At 49.9% G+C, this 20,839-nt stretch overlaps 7 protein-coding genes across 7 annotated transcripts; 5 read left to right on the plus strand and 2 right to left on the minus strand.

The window, feature by feature from the left end:
* Window positions 1–1,072: 1,072 nt before the first annotated feature.
* On the plus strand, window positions 1,073–2,528 carry N7509_010878 (phosphatidyl synthase; the record flags this gene model as incomplete). The annotated part of the gene is made up of 2 exons (XM_056635515.1): window positions 1,073–2,310; window positions 2,354–2,528. The coding sequence occupies 2 exons, from the start codon at window positions 1,073–1,075 to the stop codon at window positions 2,526–2,528; spliced, it is 1,413 nt and encodes a 470-aa protein (XP_056486135.1).
* Window positions 2,529–4,444: 1,916 nt separating this feature from the next.
* Window positions 4,445–6,111, minus strand: N7509_010879 (NAD(P)/FAD-dependent oxidoreductase; the record flags this gene model as incomplete). The annotated part of the gene is made up of 3 exons (XM_056635516.1): window positions 4,445–5,317; window positions 5,387–5,958; window positions 6,099–6,111. The coding sequence occupies 3 exons, from the start codon at window positions 6,109–6,111 to the stop codon at window positions 4,445–4,447; spliced, it is 1,458 nt and encodes a 485-aa protein (XP_056486136.1).
* Window positions 6,112–10,114: 4,003 nt separating this feature from the next.
* N7509_010880 (Leucine Rich Repeat domain protein) lies at window positions 10,115–12,177 on the plus strand (the record flags this gene model as incomplete). Its single annotated transcript, XM_056635517.1, has 4 exons — window positions 10,115–10,313; window positions 10,400–10,729; window positions 10,804–11,281; window positions 11,349–12,177. 4 exons carry the CDS (start codon window positions 10,115–10,117, stop codon window positions 12,175–12,177), a joined length of 1,836 nt encoding a protein of 611 aa, XP_056486137.1.
* Window positions 12,178–12,970: 793 nt separating this feature from the next.
* Window positions 12,971–14,944, plus strand: N7509_010881 (TFIIH subunit TFB1 family protein; the record flags this gene model as incomplete). The annotated part of the gene is made up of 2 exons (XM_056635518.1): window positions 12,971–13,109; window positions 13,176–14,944. The coding sequence occupies 2 exons, from the start codon at window positions 12,971–12,973 to the stop codon at window positions 14,942–14,944; spliced, it is 1,908 nt and encodes a 635-aa protein (XP_056486138.1).
* A 386-nt stretch (window positions 14,945–15,330) lies between these two features.
* On the plus strand, window positions 15,331–16,352 carry dscB (the record flags this gene model as incomplete). The annotated part of the gene is made up of 2 exons (XM_056635519.1): window positions 15,331–15,597; window positions 15,684–16,352. 2 exons carry the CDS (start codon window positions 15,331–15,333, stop codon window positions 16,350–16,352), a joined length of 936 nt encoding a protein of 311 aa, XP_056486139.1.
* Window positions 16,353–16,677: 325 nt separating this feature from the next.
* Window positions 16,678–18,682, minus strand: N7509_010883 (putative PHD finger domain protein (Ing1); the record flags this gene model as incomplete). Its single annotated transcript, XM_056635520.1, is given in 5 exon segments — window positions 16,678–16,733; window positions 16,798–17,504; window positions 17,569–18,212; window positions 18,288–18,363; window positions 18,375–18,682. The coding sequence occupies 5 exon segments, from the start codon at window positions 18,680–18,682 to the stop codon at window positions 16,678–16,680; spliced, it is 1,791 nt and encodes a 596-aa protein (XP_056486140.1).
* Window positions 18,683–19,807: 1,125 nt separating this feature from the next.
* N7509_010884 (uncharacterized protein) lies at window positions 19,808–20,395 on the plus strand (the record flags this gene model as incomplete). The annotated part of the gene is made up of 1 exon (XM_056635521.1): window positions 19,808–20,395. One exon carries the CDS (start codon window positions 19,808–19,810, stop codon window positions 20,393–20,395), a length of 588 nt encoding a protein of 195 aa, XP_056486141.1.
* Window positions 20,396–20,839: the final 444 nt, after the last annotated feature.

Genomic DNA, 20,839 nt, shown 5'->3' on the forward strand with positions numbered 1-20,839 from the left:
AGCAACACCCATCAACACCCAAAACAAACTGTCTGAACACCGTCTATACTATCGGTTTCTACATACCCCCGCGTCGATCGTGCCATACATGTTCCCTGGTGACTCTCTTGGCTCCCTCTACACTGCCAGAGACTAGCCCACGCCGAGAATCTCAAAATTCCACGCGTAATTTTCAGAAATCCAAAAAGCGCGCCATGACATCACCTTCACCCCAAAACGGTGTCGAAAGCGTTTGACCCGCCCGATCGTCATCGGCTCCATCGATCTCATGCGGTTCCACGGGCGAACTGTGCTCCTCGCCCAATGAGCCATTTGATACGGATGGGAGGGCCTTTTTCTGCCTTACTCTGACCACTCGGCGTGCTGAACGCCTTCTCGTCGGCCCACCGAGACCCGTCGACTACCCCTTTGACCAATCAATCATGCTCAATTCGACTTGCCCGGAGCAGACCTGCCCAGCTCCTGCCTAGGCCCTTGCCCTGGATGTTTTGGGGAGGTAGTACTCCGTGCGATGTATACTGAGCGTGCCGTGTATACGGTACGCGGAGAAACATCAGGGCAGCCACCGTGACGCAGGTACCCTATACGGTTACAGCCCGTGAATTGACTCCAGACCACCACGGACCACCCGGCCGCAGCAGCATCGGCAAGATCCTGTTAACATATGACGATAATTCTTAGGAATAATCATGTTTTCCGGCAAAGTGGATCCTCCCCCTCTCGTAACCATGCAGACAATAGCATCGATACCTGCGCCGCGTCTTGTTTGCCAGGGAATTGAGTGGTATTAGAACCGGTATGAGATAGGGCCTCTCTGTATATATACGCGGCTGCCTTCTCCTGTTCAGGATTCCCCGTTTCCTCCTCTATCTTTTCCTCTCTCTCCCTATCTCTCTATACTATCTCTCTCTCCGAGTCTTTATATCTACCTTGATCCATAATCTAATTGGGTCCTGGTCTCTTACTACTATCCAGCGACTCTCTTCTTGCCCCAAAGATTAGCAGATCCCTCCTCCACTTCCCCGTCTCCACCTTCCTACCTCCAACCCCACTCAGTGTGCATATTATCACGATGCCTCGTTTCGACGATGCTGACTTCGCGGTTGTGTCTGCCCCAGGCACTCCTCGCACTGAGGGCCCAAATCCCTTTGCAGCTGTCCGCCCTGGTGTCTCGAGAGGCAACAGCACTCTGGCCATTCCCGGTGGAAATGGAAACACTGTTGAGATTCCTGCCTCCCGCAGTTCGATCAGCGACGCCGCTGCATTGATGCACAACTTGAGCCTGTCGCCCTCCATGAAGGAGCGTCGCGGTTCGCGCAACTCATTTGGAACATCGCTCCCGATTCCTCGTTCTCCCCGTCACTCTCGACTATTGTCGAAGCGACCTGGCGTTTCTCAAGACATCCTGGCCTCTCAGGTCCAGGACATGTCCAAGGAAAAGGTTGCCGCCGCTAAGAATATGGCATTTGCTTTCGATATCGACGGTGTATTGGCACATGGCAACGAGCCTATCGAGGAGGCCAAGCTAGCTCTGAAGATGCTCAATGGCGATAACGAGCTAGGTATCAAGATTCCCTATATTTTGCTCACCAACGGTGGTGGTAAGACTGAGATTGCTCGTTGTGAGCAGCTAGCTGGGCTTTTGGAGAGCCCTATCTCCACCGACCAGTTTATCCAATCGCATACTCCTATGCAGGCCCTGGCTGAATATTACGAGACCGTTTTGGTGTGCGGTGGTGAGGACTTCAAGGTCCGTGAGGTCGCTGAAACTTATGGTTTCAAGAATGTTGTTCACCCTAAGGACATCTTGGCGTGGGACCCTACCGTTTCCCCGTGGGGTATCTTCTCTGAGAAGGATCGCGAGAACGCTAAACCTCGTGACTTCTCCAAGATGAAGTTCGACGCTATTCTGGTTTTTGCCGACTCGCGTGACTACGCCACCGATTTCCAGATCATCATGGATCTGCTCCTATCTGAGAACGGCAAGCTTCTCACCCGCGCTAAAGACCCTGTCGCCAGCCGTATTCCCATCTACTTCTCGCAGGGTGACTTGGTGTTCCCTACCAACCACAAGGGACCTCCCCGTTTGACCCAAGGTTCTTTCCGTATCGCTATCGAGGCCCAATACAAGGCCCTCACTGGTGTTGAGCTGGAGCGTGTCGTTTACGGCAAGCCTGAGCGTGCTACTTACACCTATGCCGATGAGGTGCTCAAGAACTGGATGGAGCAGATCCATAACGAGAACACATTGCCCCAGAATGTCTATATGGTGGGTGATAACCCGCAGTCTGACATTATTGGAGGTAACATGTACGGCTGGAACACCTGCTTGGTCCGCACTGGTGTCTTCCAGGGCAAAGGAGGGTGAAAATGATGCTCACAACCCTGCCAACTTCGGCGTCTTTGAGAACGTCCTTGAAGCCGTCAAGGCCGCCGTCCGCAAGGAGCTTGGCCAGGATTTCAAGTTGAAGTGGAACCCTAAAGTCAACCCTGTGCTTCACGGTGACGATTCTTCAGCCGTCGCATAGGCAGCTCAATATCGCCACTTGAAGACACCCTATCACCTAAACAACACATTACGATATAACAGAACAGACCTTGGTCTTTTCACGCCGAGCGACATTTGAAACCCATATCAACGGCGTGCTTTGCGATACTGGGAGGGCTTCCCTTTTCTGGCGTTGTCTTTTGTCATTTTTAGACAGATAATTTTCTTTCTTATTTGTGCCCCTCGTGTTCCTGGTTGAATTTCGGGGTTCAAAGTTTGCTGATATTTACCTCCACATCTATGGTCGTCTTTTATTTCCTCTGGTCTTGCGTTTGAGCTCGAACTATCTTCATTTTGATTTCTCTACAAATACACTTGATGTGATTTAGACTGAATAATTCATTATTCTTGTCAAATGATTCCTGATGAAACTGTAGTAGCGAAAGAACTGTTGAGCTGTATCCGCAAACAGCCTCACCGGCCACTTGACATCATGATATAATTCATGAGTATCTCTGATTCAAATCCTTCTAAACGTACAGTGCCTAGAATTAATATTTCAAGTTGCTTTCGCCCCTTTCACGTTTCTTTTAGCTCTTTGTTGGGGCCATGATTTACGAGCTTGCGAAAACATGATCCAAGATAAAGAATGCATTTCCAAATACACATCATAGTAGTACATAACTACCAAGATTAGCACCGGAATACGGATAAAATTTATTTTCAATTTCCTTCAACAAATAACAAAGTGACTTGAATCCAAGTCTGTCTTTCGCCATACTCGTGCGCCCTTACATTTTCTGCATCAAGACAACCCTAAGTTCTCGGTACGAAAGCGAAAAGGAGAAAAGTTCAAACCAAGACATTGAACGTTCTAGAGCCTTCGAGCTGAGACAAGTTTTGATTTTCTGGAAAATCTCAATATGGACTCGGATAGAAAAAAAGGGACAATGTAGGGAATCGGAGCAGGTGAAACAACCGAGCTCAACCTGAGATAGCTCAAATAGCTGTAGTGGCCCCGGTAGCCAGTGACCAGTGACCAGCAACCAGTAACCAGTAACCAGTAACCAGCACTCAATATTCAGAAAGATCAAGTTTAGTGCTTAGTACCAGCTGTAGGATGGCTCCTTCATTTTCGTGCGTTTGCTCGAGAGACAAGGGATCGCGGAACCGGGGAAGAGGAACCCAGGAATCAAAACACGGGATCGGAAGGGCGGGAATCGGGTAGCTGCACGATGCTCTACCAGAGCGTCGGTGAAGGTCTCGGAGTCTCTGTTTCTCGGGAAAGGAGTAGTTCATGCGTAAAGGAGAACAAGTTTATGGCGGGCCGCATGGACAGGGGCTTTGATTTCGGGTTACTGGGTGATGTGGGTTGGTTTAATACAAGAGTCGTATGAACAGCCAGGAATGAAATGAAAATTTACACCGTATTATTCTCTTAATATTTGAAAACTTGAGTATTAGTCAGTGCTTAGTACACGCGTGCTGTTTCTCAGGTATAACATAGGTGAAGGTATAGTCAGTTCATCCGCATCCACCTGTCGTCCACAACCAAAAGTGGGCTTTTTAGCTTCTGACTCCAAGGTTTTATAGTTTCTGTATATTTGTATCTAAGATTTTATCTTTCCATTGAAAATTTTTCTTTTTTTTGTGGTGGGATGTGAGTTGTGTCAACTATATAGAGTCCTAATATGATGCTTCAAGTTAATTTACTACTACATCAAGGACACTTCCCGACAGAAGCTTGAGCAAAATACGCGGCGTCCCCGGTTTCAATCAAACTCCCAGCCAAACATGTTCAACTACTAGTTGAAATTGAAAATTGGAGCTAGGTACTATATGGAATATGCTAGCTAGTGGTTCAGTAAGAAGGCAACAGCACCCGGTAGAAAGGCAATGTAAACTTTTGATAAACCAATTTACTTTTACAATAATTCTCAACTCTTAAGCAGTAGGTTAGGAGAACATAGACTTGAACGCGCCTACAGATTCGTCCGCTGTAAGTCTATTCAACCTTTCCTCCCCAAGCAAGTAGATCTGCGGCAGACCGGGTACACTCCCTTCCCCAAGAGCCATTCGGGCTATTCCTTCACCACATAACCAAGCTTTGTCCATTCCGTGTCCATTATATCCGGCTGCGATCCATTCTCCTTGACCCTCTCGACCGGATATTGAGGATGGAATTCGACCAACAATTGGACAGCCATCTGAAGTGAAGGCCATAATTCCAGACCAGACCTGTCGCACTTGATGGGGCTCCACATTGGAAAAGATACTTGGAAGCACTGTCGAGAGCTTCTGTTGTGTTGTTTCCCCAACGGTCGAGTCATCACTAGTAAGTAGCTCTGACAATTTCTGACATTCGCCTCCAATCCAGATCTCTCCTGTTTTCGCATTTTGCTGCACATAGTGATATTGCGTATCCCAGGCATCACTTTCCGGGCGGTAGGTAAATTCATTTATCGAGGACCAAGAGAAATGATCTCCCAACAGAGGGAAATCAGAGCCCGGTTCCTGCACTGACATCGTACCGCGAAGAGGGTATATAGCTCCGACCAGGTTCGGTACCAGATGACCCGCAAAGCCATTTGTGCAATGAAGGACTTTGTGCGCTCGAATAATGCCCCGTGGCGTGATAATGGAATACGGCAGCGATTCCGATTGATTGAATCTAATGGTTTGAACCGGCGTGTCTGTCTGTAATGTAAAACGACCATCAAATTCCTTCAAAAGTTTTTGGAAAATTGCAGTGATCAGGCGATAGGGCCATACTGCGGCTGCACCGTGTTGCTCTACCAAACCGACAATGTCATCTTGGAAGGAAAATTCCTGCCATCGGTTGTTAGACACTAGCTGCATAAGGATTCTGCTAGACAATGAAAGAAAGAAATGACATACCTTGATCCGATCCTGATCTTCCACGAATCTGAATTTTATAATACTATCTGGATATTCTTTCTCGAGTAGTCTCACGGCAGCCTTGAGACCCTCCATAGTTTCAGCTTTTGATGTAGAGAGCCCTAGTACGACGTCCCGCAGCTCTGTTGCTTCGCGGTCGTTCTCTGCCAGGCTCGCTGCAACCTCCCTCAGTCGGATAGCATTGGCTTCACTGAAACGGGCCGTCTCGAGAGCAGCTTCTAGGCCATGTGTATCCATATTGTGGGCAAAGCTCTCGAGAATATTGGAGCAGATGTGCCCACCGTTCCGACCAGTTGCCCCGCTGCATGTCCCTCGGGCTTCAAGAAGAGTTATGCGCAGCTTGGTGGCGTCTGGGTGATGCAGTAAGGCATGGGCGGCACCACAGCCAGTGACGCCGGATCCAATTATGACAATATCTGCTTCCTCGGCGAGATCTGATTGTATGTTGGCAACTGTCGGATGAGGGGGCTGCTGCCATGATGATTGCGTTGGGTTTGGATTGGGCAAGCCTGGTGCCAGGGTGATACGCTCTTTGACCTGAGCGGCTATGTCTGTTTACTCTTGGATTAGCTCTTGGAGGTGAACTTGTTTGCAAATCAAACGAGGACAGCTGACTCGATAATTTAATGGCTTTTTAAAGCTGCGAAGATGATAAGAAAAAATGGGAGCGGGGTCATTGGCTTTGACGTACCAGTAATGTCCATGGTGATGAGCTGGGAAGCGCTGTTTGAAGAAGGTTCAAGTTCAAGCAGCGGTCGTACAATTTCTTAATTTAGGACTGAACTGCCAGTCAAGCTGGCTTGCGACGGGACTTAAATATATGGGATTGGCATCTATTTGCCATGCGTGGGATTGTATGTCAATCGAATCAAAGGTACCCACGACTCGAGCTTTAATAGAGATTCTGGCTCGAGTACCAATCAAAACATGGAAAATATGCCGGTCGCTAGCCAGATCAAGCTACTACCAAGCCCTCCTGCCATCAATTCCAGAAATCGACCAGTAGCTTAGGAATGCGCCCTGATGGCCTAGATTCTAGTACGCATAATTCACCAATGATGTGTTGAGAAAGAAGCCGGTTTGTTGACCACACTTTCTCCACGCTATGTGTCAGCAAAATGTTACATGGGTGAACTTCGTTCCCATATTCTAAAAGGGTGGGGTCGACTTGCCTCTTAAAGTAAGGTCTGTGGGCCACAGCCTACCTAAGAGCTCAACGGAAGATGAGAATCTTCAAGTATTAATAACCCGTCACCTGCATAAATGGAGCTGTTTTCGTTTTCCCTCATGGTAATCACCAAGAAAAATATTGTCGATTAATATGGTATGCTGACCACTCCATCAAGAATAAGTTGCCAACCCACCCACCTCTCTCTCGACCAACTAGACTATGTCGCTCTTCACTGAAGCATCATATCATCCGCTATGTTACCATAGAATCATAGTTAGTCTTAGCCGTGGGTATTTTGAATTTCAGGGTGAAACAATGACACACCTATACTTTTCTCAAGGCTCGTCACAATTATAGCCGTTGCAGTGATGAGAGAAAGAGCCGAGAAGTCCAAAAAGCAGCAAATTATCACACCATATGATGAATCTGTTTGCCAGTTGAGTGAACAGCGAAAATGAGCCTCATCCAATCAGTCTTCGTGGATTTAAGTCATAGTATCAATACTAATTTCGCGGTTTGTTCTTGCGAAGGCTAGCACTGAAATCTCGCTCCTTCCAAGCTGGTTCTAGATAAAATATACGACTCTTTGCCAGTCAATACTGGCGACTGATGCAAAGAAAGACAAGCGAAAAGAAATAATGACAGTTCATACTTCTATGAGAAGTATCTGTTTTGCCAACGCAAAATGGTCAATTTCACAAAAGACCAGCCAACACATAGTTCAGCATGATTTCACTGTACTATTCACACCAGGAGAGTGCTTGGGGGCCGCGGGGGAATGATATACATGAATGGCTAGCTGGTCAGTAAGCCCCATCGCAAGACATCATCTCGCATTGGGAATTCCTACGTGGTCGGGTACCCACCCGATTGACCACAAGATTACTCAAGGAGGTTATTAAAATAGGCTCGGAAATCTCTCTAGTACTACTACTATCCAGAGACCGTTTATTATTAGACAACGGGTTGTCACAAAACTGACGAGCAAATATTGGGAGTTGCTCATCACCTTGTGACACAAGGCTCAAATGCTCGCCTTTACGGGCCGGCATGCCAGGGTTGATAGCAGGGGTGGCTGATCCGTGATGGGGCGATTCGAATACGATTCGAATCTTGCTGATGGTGTGTTACTTCTGAGTACATAATTGCCTGACGAGTCGGCAGACCATTCTTACTTTGGGGATGAAGCGGAGGCTCTCGGTTGGGTGCTTGGGTACTTGGGCTCCACCAAAATGCCGATGCGACGCATGCCGGGAGTATCTCCGCGCGGGTCACGCGGACAGCGGGTTGATTATCCGAGCTCTTCCTGCAGGATCGGGATCATTCTTGGTTTCCTTCATTTTGAGAAAGGAAAATAAAAAGGAGCTCAGCAGGGGCGCGAGGGGGCTACTAAGGGGTTGCAGGCCATGACTCTCGGCGGTGCACCGGCATTTGTAGAGGGGGAAACTATTGTCTTGTCGACATTACTGATTATCAAGATCGCCGGCGCTCCGTAGTTCTCCACGGAGAGTCAGTTAGTACTCCATACGAGTAGATAGAGTAAGAAGATGCAGATCCCGTGATCCACCCCCCCTGCCACCGTGTTTTTGGGGCCGCCCCTCCAAACAGTTTAGTACTTACTCCATCGTCCGCCGTCTTGGCGCGATTGGAGGCATTATGTATGCCAACTGGATTTGATATGAAACGTACGGAGTACGGAGTACGGAATACTGCTTTGACAGTGTTATTAGATGAAGTGGTTCTGGGAGTTCTACGAGCTGGCATTACCGCATAACGTCATCTAGCATGTTAGTCTCGCAGCCGACCGGGGCCAACTACCTCTTGTACCTATGGTATCCCCGATGACCCCGATAGCGCCGGAACTAAGCCTTTGCCAATGCAGCTCCATCGGTTGTACAGTGGACCGGAGACGCAGTGCTAGTCAGCATCGCGAGGATCATAAATAATTAAATGCAAGGACACATAACTAATGGGCCGGTTGTAATGTGAAGATGTAGGTTCTAGGATTCCCGAGATCCCAGGTCCGCGGGCTCAGACCGAATCCGAGACAAGAAAAGAGGAATGCAGGGCCAGGCTAGGCAGGGGTGCATCCCAGAAGCTGGTTTGACTTGGCCTGAAGGATCTACTTTTGGGATGACAGGAGGAAGAGAAAGTCAATGCCAGTGTCGGTAAATGCTGGAGAGTAAGTAAATTGGAGCGAAGCAATCTGTGGACTAGCTTACTCTAGTTTACTTTTAGTTTGGAGGTGTATACATTACATAGAGCAGATCAGGTGATTTCTATTTGGTAATGACAACCCTGGAACCGCCAAAGGTCCCACATGATCGGCCGCATTGACCAATAATTTGTAGAGAATCTAGTTAGCCTTACCTAACAAGAACTCAAACGTGGCCGGCTAGTCTGGGGTACATTTTCTTTTCTTTTTTTGGGGATTATTTTTTATTTCCGTGCTCAAGTACTCCGTACTCCGTACACCAATACTGCGATGTAAAGGTTGCACTACCCTCATATAGCTTGGAGCCACTCCCTCTAACCGAGTGGTCGCTGACCAGCGCATTGATCCTCAATGGAAGCTACCGGTGCACTGGAGGCGCCAACGGGGAAAGAACACTAGACCAAAAACGATGAATTTCCTTATGTCATAGATTGCTCTCCCGGGCGCAACCAGATCCGTTGGAAAGTGGAAATGGAAATGGGGCAGGTGATTCCCAGAGATCCTTGGAACACCTAGTATTTTATTGATCCCGTGCTTAGCTTTGTATGTATGTACGAGTATTCTGGAAGTAATCAAAGAGTCAGAGTCTACTCTGTACAGACACTGACACTCTTGACTTCCATAAAATAAAGAACCCCAATGACGACATGCTTCCGCTTGCAGACTATAAAAATAGGCAGACTAGAATCAAAGAAGAAAAGAAACAAACCCTCCGAAGTAATTGTAAAAAACAATAGAAAATAAAAATAATAAAAATCCCCCCCCCAAAAAAGACAAAATCGGCTCTGCAGGGGTAGCTTGTTTAGTTAACCGCCGCTGGCCGAATGACTCTGCAGTACATCCGCCACCTTCGCCTCTTGACCCCAACACGGACATCTCTCTGTCTCTAACTCCTCCTACTTCTCCTCACTCCCGAATCTTCCTCCTCTTCTGATTCCTCCTCCTTCGTATTCCTCTAAGATTCCTTGGTCCATTCATACTTCCCATTCATATTACCTATTTGACACTTTCAAGTGGCACCACCGGTGGACACTTGCCCACCCAGCCGTGCAACGCCGGTTCGCACTTTTCCGTGACTAACAGCTTCGACTTTTCCTTCCCCGCCGCCCCTCTTCTTTCTTCTCTTTTTTTCTCTTTCTTGAAGCCCTAACCTCCCCTTGTTCCCATTGACCGACTGCCTCTTTTCGTTAGGAATCCGGGGAAGCTTCTTCTAGTCTCGTTTAGTTTTGCACATTTTCTTTTTTTTTTTCTGTTCCACTATTTCCCAAAGGTACCACTGAGCCGCGTGCCTAGGGCCCTTTATAGAGGGCCCGCTTTCACCATGGCCTCTCCCACCACTGCCACTGGCACTTCTCCCCCTTCACACTCAAAGCCTATTCTTCCTCGCTTTACGATTCCCTGTGGTGACCACTTTCATTCGCGCGAATCCTCGCCATCTTCGTGTGACACCCCGGACGGCTCGAGATCCAGCAGTCGCCGCCGCCCGTCCTTTGGCTCCATCAAAGAGGACGCCGACGACGGTACGTTTGTTATGCCCTTTGTGTGCGAGGCTATACCTACGAGGTCACTCGATGTACTTGATTTAGCCCCATACTGATGACTGCAGATATTGCGCAATCTTTCGTGGACACTCACCATCCTCCTTCCCCCAAGGAGCACTGCAAGCCCGCGCATCGGGAGATGCAGCCAAGCCCCGACTTCTGTTGTCCTTGTGGTGGATTTCTAGGATGGAAGCAAATTCGTCTGGGCGGAAAGAGCCTGAGTCGTAGTTATGGAGACCTGCGCAACATCGGCAACAAGCAGGCGAAGGGTTGGGCGTGGGAGGATACCGAAACGGGAAGGGAGCTGATGCCTCCCAAAGCCCCCGCTGTGGTCGAACTATCCCAGCCGCCTCCTGGTACATCGGCTCTCGAGAGGCTACCCCCTGAGGTTCTTGGTACGAAATATCTGGGAGAGAAAAGAAGAAGGAGGAAAAATACACCAAGATCTATATGGCTAACCGATTATCAGATCAAATTGTCTCGAACCTGGCTGTGGATTTGCCTCCCAATGGCTATACCCCCCGCAATGTCGACCTGATCTCATGCCTTCTGACCTCACACACTCTGCATGCAGCGACTCTAGGTGTCCTCTACCGCAACATGACCTTCCCGCACTCTATCATCTTTTCAAAGGCCCTTAACCATATGTCGCAGTACCCGGCACTGGGTACCTTGGTCCGCCGCCTCGACTTCTCACACTTTACTTCTGTCGGATTGGGCCGTACTAAGCAGATGAACGCGGAGATTCAAAACTTGACCTCGCGCACGCTTTTGAAGTGCTTGGACCTTTTGCCCAACCTGAAGGAATGTCTGTTGCAGGAACATCTAGAGGGTGATCTTAGCGTGGAGGTTATTCGGAAGTTGTTTATGGGCTTGCCGAACTTACGTGCTGTGGATTTCTGTGGTTGCTCTACTCAGGCCTTTTCTCAAGTCTTCACCGAGGCTCTGTCCGCAGGCCCCCCTTTTGCCCATGAGTCTGCCTAGTATGAAACGCCTCTCGCTCCACGAATGTAGTACCATTCCAGCACCCATGTTCGATCAATTGCTTTCACGACTGATCAACCTGACGCACCTCGATTTGACCCACACCCAGGTCAACGACTCCGCCCTTGCGGCCATCCCGGAGACTGCTCGCATCAGTCACTTGGGCTTGTCCCGGTGCACACGTCTGCGTAGCTCCGCCTTGATCGAATTCCTGACCACTCACCCTGCCGTTTGCGAATCACTTGTCTACCTGAACCTCTTGAATGACCCAACGCGATTCCGTCTGCTTGAGGAGGAGGATGTTTCGGCATTGCTGCCCAAGCTCCCTTCGACTCTTCGCTCCATGAACCTGGGTGGCGCCAAGGTTACCTCTGAGCACGTGTCCCTCTTGATCCCTCTGACCAAGCACCTGCATGAATTGGGTCTTAGCTCGGCCGATCTCTCAGTCAAAGACGTGAATACATTCTTTGCCAAGGACGACAACGCAGCTCCAAGCACTCTCTGCTATCTCGACCTTGCCAAGGTGCCACAAATGACCATCGGTGCTATCTTCAACACAAGCTCATGCCTTCTACTATCCGAGCAGAGCTATCCTCTGCAGGTGATCGAGTTTAGTGATAAGATTATCACACCGCTCCGTGAGCGTGCCAAGACCCAGCGTGTGTCTGTGGGCTGGACCGTTCGTGACCTAGGCCGCCGCGGTTGGTATGTTCGCGATCCCGCATCGCTGCCAAATGAGCCTTTGGACGACGGTTACCGCTACTGGAAGATGGGAGCGCGCTGGTGGGGCATGCGCAAGATCCCTATGGCCGTCGGCGATGTTGGCGGCATCTATGGACACTATATGTTCAAGAAATGATTCTAGCTGGGACTATGCTTCTTCTTTTTTGCCTCGCAAAAATCCCGCACACCGCCACTTGCATTTCCTCTCTGATCTGATTCTCTCTTGCTCTCTTATCGATGGCGTGGTGTCAATACCCTGGTTTTTGTCTGCTTTCTCCCTTCTTATCTCTTTTTTCTCCGCATCTTCTTTTACTCATGGTACTATCTCGGGCGGGTTCTCTTTGATTTTTATGAATGATGATATCCGGTCTATGCATGGCGGCGCGCAACATGGCTTACGAATTTCGGCATTCCAGCTCCTTGCTTCGGGTTCGTTCTCTCAATCGCGTTCTGCAGGTTTTGCATAGCATTCAGGATCTCCTCAGCGTTTTCTGTTTTGTCAATCTGCTTTCTGGCGTTTTATGTGATCGATTGAATGGCGTACCCACATCAACTCTGCTCATGTTCACTTTACCTATCCCAAAACTATTTATTGTTCACCGAAACATCGTAGCTTAGTAACAAGATCATTGTTGAATGGATAATAGTTTTCTAGAAACGTTGTCTTGGCCTCTTAATATTCACTCAGTCAGCATTGGTCATCAGTTGAACGGTTTAGGGTATTATTCACCAGGTGATGTATCACGTGATGATTGGATAAAGAGCTGCGGCTCTTCTTTTGCTAGTTGCATTCACTTCACCCGCTGTCTCTGCGCGTCGAAGGCCTCGGTCCTTCTTCTTTTCGGCTTCACCCCAGGGGACTGGCTTATCCCGATGGGTCGTTTCGCTGTCATTTTCCAGGACAGTGAGAGCTGTCAAGAAACGTGACGATGGCACCTCCCAGCGGAGCCGCTTCTTACAAAAAGAAGGATGGCATCTTGACGCTGACCGCAGATGAGCAGACGCTCACCTGGACACCAGCAGCAGCTGGTGCTTCAGCTCTCTCGATCCCGGTGACTACCATCTCAAGTACGCAGTTATCCTTGATCGCCCGTCGAGCAACCTCACAGGACTTGCGCTGACTCGAATGACTAGATTTACAGCAAACCCCCGCTTCAAACCCGAAAGTCATGTTGAAGATCTTCGTTTCGGCCACCAACGCTCCTCCGAATAGCACCGCTGAAGCATATGTCTTTCTTTTCACGGCCGGTCCGGAAGCCCGCCCGCAGGCTGATGCCATCAAAGACACACTTAGCGCTCGAGTCAATGCGGGCAAACCAGGCACACCCTCCCAGACGCCGACACCCGGGGGAGGTGGAGGGAGTGTGTCGGCGGCCATGGCGATCGCGAATGCAGTTTCGTCGGCAGGATCGGCGAAGAACCCGTGGGATGACGATAATCGATTGAAGGGAGACGTGGAATTACAACAGTCGCTGCTGAAGGCGGATTCAACGCTGCAACGAATGTTCATGGACTCCCTGCACACAAAACCAGAAACGCTAGGCTCAGCACAGTTCATGTCACAGTTCTGGTCAACTCGATTGCACCTTCTCCGGGCACATGCCATTGAGCGCGCGCAGACAAGAGGCTCGTACAACGTTCTATCGTCATTGAAACCACGCGTCGAGGAAAACGTGACCCGGTTGAATATCAGCAAGGAGCAAATCCAGCTAATTTTCACGCAACATCCTCTCGTCAAGCGCGTATACGACGAGAATGTGCCGAAGTTGAGCGAACAGCAATTTTGGTCGCGATTCTTTCAGAGCCGACTGTTTAAGAAGTTACGCGGCGAGCGCATCTCTGACGCAGATGCCACAGATCTTGTGCCAGATAAATACCTACGGGATGATATCGCGGACATGAACCGCGAGGCCAATATCCCCCACTTTTTGGATATGGCTGGCAATGAGAGCCACAACAGCCAGCGCCGTGGAAACCGACCAGATCTGGACATGCGACCTTCCGGCGTGGACAAAGTGCCCATTATTCGGACCCTCAATAACCTGAGCGAGAAAATCATGGCTAATGTCGCACCAGCTGATGGCGACTTGAGCGCTCCCATTGGTGTGAATGAAGAGGCTTGGAAGAAAATGCAACTGCGCGATCTTCGTGGGGACGAGGAGCAATCTCGTATTGCACTCAATATCAGTGACCAGAATCGCTTCTTTTCCCATACCCAAGAGGATGACCAGAAACGGGCACTCAAGCAACAGGACCCAGACAAGATCCTGAGTAGTCTCCGCTCGGAGATTGCCCACAATTTGCCACCAGGTGGAATAACGCAGCTGCAAAGGCTTGTGGATCCAGGAGACGATGAAGACGAGGAGATGGAGGATGCGCCTGCGAGTCGTCGACCCGCTGGGTCCTCGGCAGCTCTACACGATGCATTTGTTCAAATTCTGGGCGCAGTACGTGAAAGGCGCACTCAAATGAGTGAAGCATCCACATCGGATACCTGTGGCTTACCGATAGCACTCTACGATCGGTTAACGTTGACCCACGCGACATCCACGGAATTCTTGAATCAATTCTGGCAGGCCTTCCTCTCAGGCAACCCAGAGCGTGCTGGTGAAGTGACATCTCTATCGGAGTCATTGCAGCGCGCAAAGGACCGTATTCAGGCTGTCGCAAATGACGCCGAGGCAGAGCGGCAAGTCGAGGTCAATCGCCTCAAGACTCATGCTCGCGAGGTCTATGAAAAATCCGGAAGGAAATTGAAAATGAATCTAGCGGGGGTTGAAGGCGGCCAGAAGGTTGTCAATCAACTACTAGGGCCAACTTTAAACGCCTTGGACCTCGCATTGAATCGGTACAAGACAGCTTTGGCGGAAGAAACGAAAGAAGCAGCTTCGTTGGCTGTGTAGATGAGACGACGCTTGCAGCAGAAAAGGAGATACATCCTGGCGTTGGTGGGATTGAAAGAATTGTATAATATATCACATACCATGATTTTAGTTGCCCTTGTTGCATTGATTATATTCCATACTCATGTTTCCTTTGTTGTTCCTTCGCGGTCTTTAAAAATAGGTGCTACTAGTAGATCGACTCGGCATGCCGAGGTACCCCAGACTTCCCGAGCTGCCAAGCTGGCCTCCCAACTTCCGCCCTCCATCCACTTAACACCCGTTGAACCTCAACTACACCTCCCGGCAACATCACCCTGCGCGGATTGCGATCGCCCCGAATGATCCATTCATTCTTGACTATAAAATAAACCCCAATCCCTTGGCCACAGCCTCGACCGTCCAAAATGCTTACGTCCGGTCTCACCAACACCCCGCTCACGAAATCCCTCTTAATCTACATCATCGCATCCTCAATCGCACTCTCAATCCTCGACATCAAGCATCTCGGCTCAATCTATGTATCTCCACACCTCTGGCCATATGCGCAATTTTGGCGCACTCTCATCTGGCAAGCCGCCGGCTTTGCCAACTCCACCGAAGCGCTCTTCGCCGCCATGTTGGTGTATCACCTTCGCGTCGTTGAGCGGGCATGGGGAAAGCGAAAGATGGCCGTAAGTCAACTTTTGCTCTTTCATTCTCTACAATGCATAAAAAGGTGGCAACCAACTCATCAGCACGATACTAACTATTCCTACAGACCTTCCTCCTCACAACCCTCCCGTTTACCACCATCCTGCCACCCCTCCTCCTCGCCATCCTCGTCCGCCCACTCTCCCTAAACAACCTTAACTACCTCCCCTCCGGCCCTACGGCAATGATCTTTGCCCTGTTGGCCCAATACCACGCCACAATCCCTCACACTTTCCGCTATCGCATCGGCACAACATCTTCCTCCAACACAGCAACCACAAGCACGACTAACAACAATACCCACAACAATACTGACAATAGAACCCCAAGCCCCAAACCACCCCCACCAAGCCTAACTCTTCTTCTCTCCGACAAATCAGCAACCTACATAATCGCCGCCCAACTCGCCCTCTCCCAATTTCCCGCCTCGCTCCTCCCAGCCCTAACAGGATGGATCGTCGGCACAGCCTGGCGCGCCGAACTGCTTCCAGGCCTCTCGCCCGCAAGCAATGGCTTCCGGGTCCCGGCGTGGCTGGTCGGTGAGCGTGAGCGAAGGGATGGAGGCGCCGCGAGTGCGGCGGCTGAGGGGGAGAGGGAGCGGTTTGAGGATATGAGGCGAAGGCTTGAAGGTGAAGCAGAAGCTTCTGGGTTGGAGGGGGCTGCGCCGGGACAGAGGCGGAGAAATGGGGGTAATGAGGGTGGTGGACTTGCTGAGAGATTGAGGGGTGCTTGGTGAAGTGCATCATGTATTCTTGTCTTTGGTTTATTTCCAGCTTATCATTTTGGAATGGAACCCATACTGGTGTTGTATGCCAGGTGAATGAACTACTTACCGGTCAACTCATATTCAGTAGTGCCCACCTAGTTGAGTACCACTGGCACACGATATCAATGTCTACTGGTAAACATTCAAGGAAATTTAGCTTTATAGATGTCGATGTAACATAGGGTACCTGTAGGTACTACTAGTAGTATGAGATTAAAGCAAAACACCGATAACAGTGGGTATGATTGTGCCAACTTGAACGCTAGTCTATATGTTATCCTGAACCAATTTTACCTCAACGCCCACGCGTCGACCGCATGCCGGTCTTACATTCATCACAATACCATTTCACTGTGTAGAGTTAGCATTGTATCCAGCACCGGCTTAGTATAAGCATGTATGGGATTGGACTTACCATTCTTGCCAGGCGGTTTTGTCATTCCGACACAAGACAGATGGAACCATTCGCGAGGACAAGCGTCATTATCGCAAGCCACCATCTCGCCAAAGCTGATTTCATTACAGTAGCAGTATCGAGGCTCGCCCTCTTCGTCTTCGTCGTCACCCTCATGAAGAGATTCCTCGTCAGAGGGGATAATAGGTGCAGGGGCTGGAGCCGTTTTCTTGGGATTTCGTTTCGGCGCTGGGTCTGTACTTCGTGTAGGTCGTGAACGCGATTGAGTAGTTTCTGCAAACGCGGAAACGGGCGTGGTTGTCTTCGAGTTTCGTCCTTTGGCGGACTCAGCCTCGGCCGATTCGGCTTTTCTTCCGTCTCCCTCATCGCGTCGGACTCCCGCAGTGGCTGCTCGTACACCTGCCTCGCCATTGTAATCCCGGTTTCCATCTCCATTCGCGACTTCGTTCTTGACGGAAGATGTGTCGCGGGGCGTAGACTTGGCATCGGATGGCTTTGAAGCATTCCCTTGAGCAAGGCGGTTGGAAGTCGAGGACGATGGTCGTTGGCGGGCATTGCTCGTTTGACCAGCATTCTGCTGAGCTCGTGACGACTGTGGCCGGGCTGTGCTCGGGCCTGGGCTTGCAGCTCCGCGTGGGGCATTGAATGTTCCGATAAGAGGCGAGGGGGCCAGGACGGGTGATCCAGCATTGGATGTGACATTCGGCCTGTGGAAGAAGAGACGCACAGTTAGCACTATGTGTATTAGGGGTAACTTGGCCGGAAACATACTTCTTGCGCGCTGCCGCAGCATTAGAGTTTGGTGCACGAGATCGCTTCTTCTCTGTGCCATCCTTTGCGGACGCTCGCTGATTGCCTGTGCCGCTGGCGGAACGCTCCATCGGAGCGCCCATATCTATCGCCGTAGGCCGCTCTACCTTCCGGCGCTTAGGTGCCTGATCTGCAGGCGCATTATCTGCGCGAGACTTTCCGGTATTAGTTTTGCGAGCAGCACCGCGGGGTTCCTCGTAATCCGCGTCAACATGGTTCCGACGTCGCCGCGCTTGGACAGCTTCGCGCCGAGCTTCACTGCGACTAGCCGCTTCAGCTTCGTGAATCGCGTAGGCAATGTCTTGTCGCTGGGATACTGCTTCCCGGCGGGGTCGTTCATTGGTGGCTGCTTTCGCAGTACTCTTGTTGGAGTATGCCCAGTGTGTCATGCTGCCAAGGCGAGCCTCCTCGCTGATTTCCCCCGCGATGTACGGGAACACTGTATCCAACCGAATGATCTGGCGATCCAACTCTTCGTTCGCATTGGAAATTACATGGTTCTTTTCATCAGCTGTCATCATGAGATCGGAGAGGCTCTGTCGTACGCGATCAAAGAGAAGTCGACGGCTTTGGCTGTCGGGTGTCTCGGGAGGCTGAGTGACGTCCTAAGGAGAGCAAGTCCATTAGTATGAGTTCTTGCCCCTTGAAAATCTTTGGAGGGCACATTTGAATCGGCTTACCTTTGGCAGAAAATCTTCACGAACGACACCCCAACAATGGGCGTTGGGATTGGAGGGTGAGGGACGGGCTGTGACTCTGAGGAGTACTTTAGCAATTGCAGCAAGTTCTCCTCGAGCGCCCACGCCTTGGCGTCAACTTCCTTCAACAAGGAATTGTGTCGGCGAAACTCGCGAGGGAGCGCGGTGATTGCATCAGTGAAGTGAGTGAGGGCAGGGTAGAAGCCATGAGGAATGGGGGCCGTCGCAGGACTCTCAGCATTTGAGGGTCTACCGAGGCCAAAAGAGGACCGTCCGGTGGTCTTGGAGGTCCGCGATGGATTTGTCCGTGTTTGGCGAGAGGATTGTCGGACGGCCGGGCCCTGGGGATTCAGGGTTGACGAGGAGACGGCAGACATGGTGAAGGGTAAGGTCAGGCCGGGAGTTGCAGCGCTAGAAAAGCTTGCGAGGCGGGCCTGGCCTGCTGAAAAAGTGCACAGGAGGGGTATGAGATAGCAATGTTGGTATGTGAAAAGGAATACAGGCAAGGCTTGGACAAATTCCTGAAAAACAGCTGTGAGATGGCGAAGGAGGAGCAGCGGGAGGTTTGCGTGCGGAGAAGAGCGCTGGGTACGCATGAGGGATCAGGTGAGTTTTGGCCAAAATTGTCAGGCAGAAATAATTAGTCAGCAATCTACAATGATGTCATCTGACAGCATTCAGGTACATCCAGTAACTATAAACTAACTATAAACTACAGACTACAGTGTATGTACTACAGTATATGCAATAGAATACTGCGATACCATGTGCGGTACTATATAGTCTTCTAGGTCTCACAAGGTATCTAGGCAATACAATAATACAGTCATTAGTTCGTATTTTCGGTAGTGATGACCTGTAAAGAAACTTGAACTGCTGTTTATCAAGATGAAGGCATGGCTCATGCTGGCTGAATTTGGCACCGCAACCCCAAACGTCTACTTACCATTTCTACAGCTACCATCCTCCTATATTAGTAGTAATCACGGTTGAAACACATCTGGGCCATATATCGACCCTGGGCCCAATTGACATGGAAGAGAGAAAGTTATCTTTTCTTTTGCTGCCTCCTATACTAAGATGAGAATCCAGATCTAAAAGAGCTGACTATACCAGTACTAGTATTGCCTCATTGGAACAATCAAGTGAGAGCAAACGAGAACTTGAAGCCCCTTCTTGCGGACTTTCTTTACCCACACAGCCTTCATCTTCGTCTACTTTTTCCCTCAGCCTCTCCCTCCCCCTCCCCCCTCCCAGGTTCTTCGCTCTTCCCTCCCCCCCCCATCTGTTTCCACTGCCTCTTCTTTTATCCTCTCATTCTCACCCTCATCCTCCTTGTTGTCACCATCATATTATCTGACTCCGTTCTGTTGCATCACTCGCTCTCACCCCAGGGGCTGGACTCAGGGCTCTGCTCCTCACAGCCCTGCGCACCACCATCTTGCGTGTCAGTTACAACTCTCATCTTTCATTCAAGCCTTTCCCGCACAAAAGCAGCTAACATGAAAGCTCCAGCTAGCCAGCCCAGTCTTCCCAGAAACCTGACCATGCAACAAAAACGGCAAATCATGGTGGCCCTCTTCGCTCGCGAGGGCCACTGCTTCTCCCAAGACCGAAAGAATAACCGTCAATTCGAACATAACGACTTCCTCTGGAGTATCATAATTCGTCCCAAGAGACCGCAAGGTCACGACAGCGACTGTTTCGACATCCGACACACAAGCTCAGAGCCAGTGCGTCGCAACCAGCCCAAGCCAAAAGGACAATGGCAGTTCCGGACCATCACTCAATACGAGCCCACAAAGGACCACCGCTTGCTGGGACAGTTGATGATCGGCAAAATTCCTCATGAAGTCAGTCACAATGAGATCATGGAGCTTCTCAAATCGATTGATCATCCGCGCAAGGACGCTGAACATCATGAGAACGGTATCAACTGGATCAGAACTGCTATTAGGCATCTCCAGATGACTGGGATTGGGGAAGAGTTTGATGTCGATGAATTCTTGGATCACGCGCGTGATCGTGCTATGGTCGCGAGTCATGACGGTCGACCTTTTACTATCAACTACACCTCCCGACCCATGTAAGGCAGGCAGACAGACAGACAGGCAGACAGGGCCGAGGGCGCTGACATGCCTCATTGATGCTCTATCGGTAGAGCTAGCGGGCCGCAGTCTTCTTTTGTATCAAGATTGATCGATTGATTTCGTTTACCCATGACAATCTACTACTAATAAACGCCGGTTGACTTTCTACAAAGCAACAAGCTACACTAATCTACTTTTCAATATGCAGCAAACTCCTCGCTAACCGACCAGTTTTACCACGCACAATCAACTAATTAACAGTACATGTCGCCTGCCCTCCTACAAGATCAAAGATTACATTGACTCAGAACTAAAGCCTTAAAAGTCGACCAAAGGACGTTTGAATACCGTGAAGCCTATTAAGACCGATGAACCCTGAATGCAACACTAAATGAGATTTGTATTTTACAAAGACATAGGTCTATGTATAGACAGGTCTGTCTA

Source organism: Penicillium cosmopolitanum, assembly GCF_028827165.1.
Source record: "Penicillium cosmopolitanum strain IBT 29677 chromosome Unknown utg000009l:1.0-9042332.0:1.0-9050551.0, whole genome shotgun sequence".
In the NCBI taxonomy this organism is placed as follows: domain Eukaryota; kingdom Fungi; phylum Ascomycota; class Eurotiomycetes; order Eurotiales; family Aspergillaceae; genus Penicillium; species Penicillium cosmopolitanum.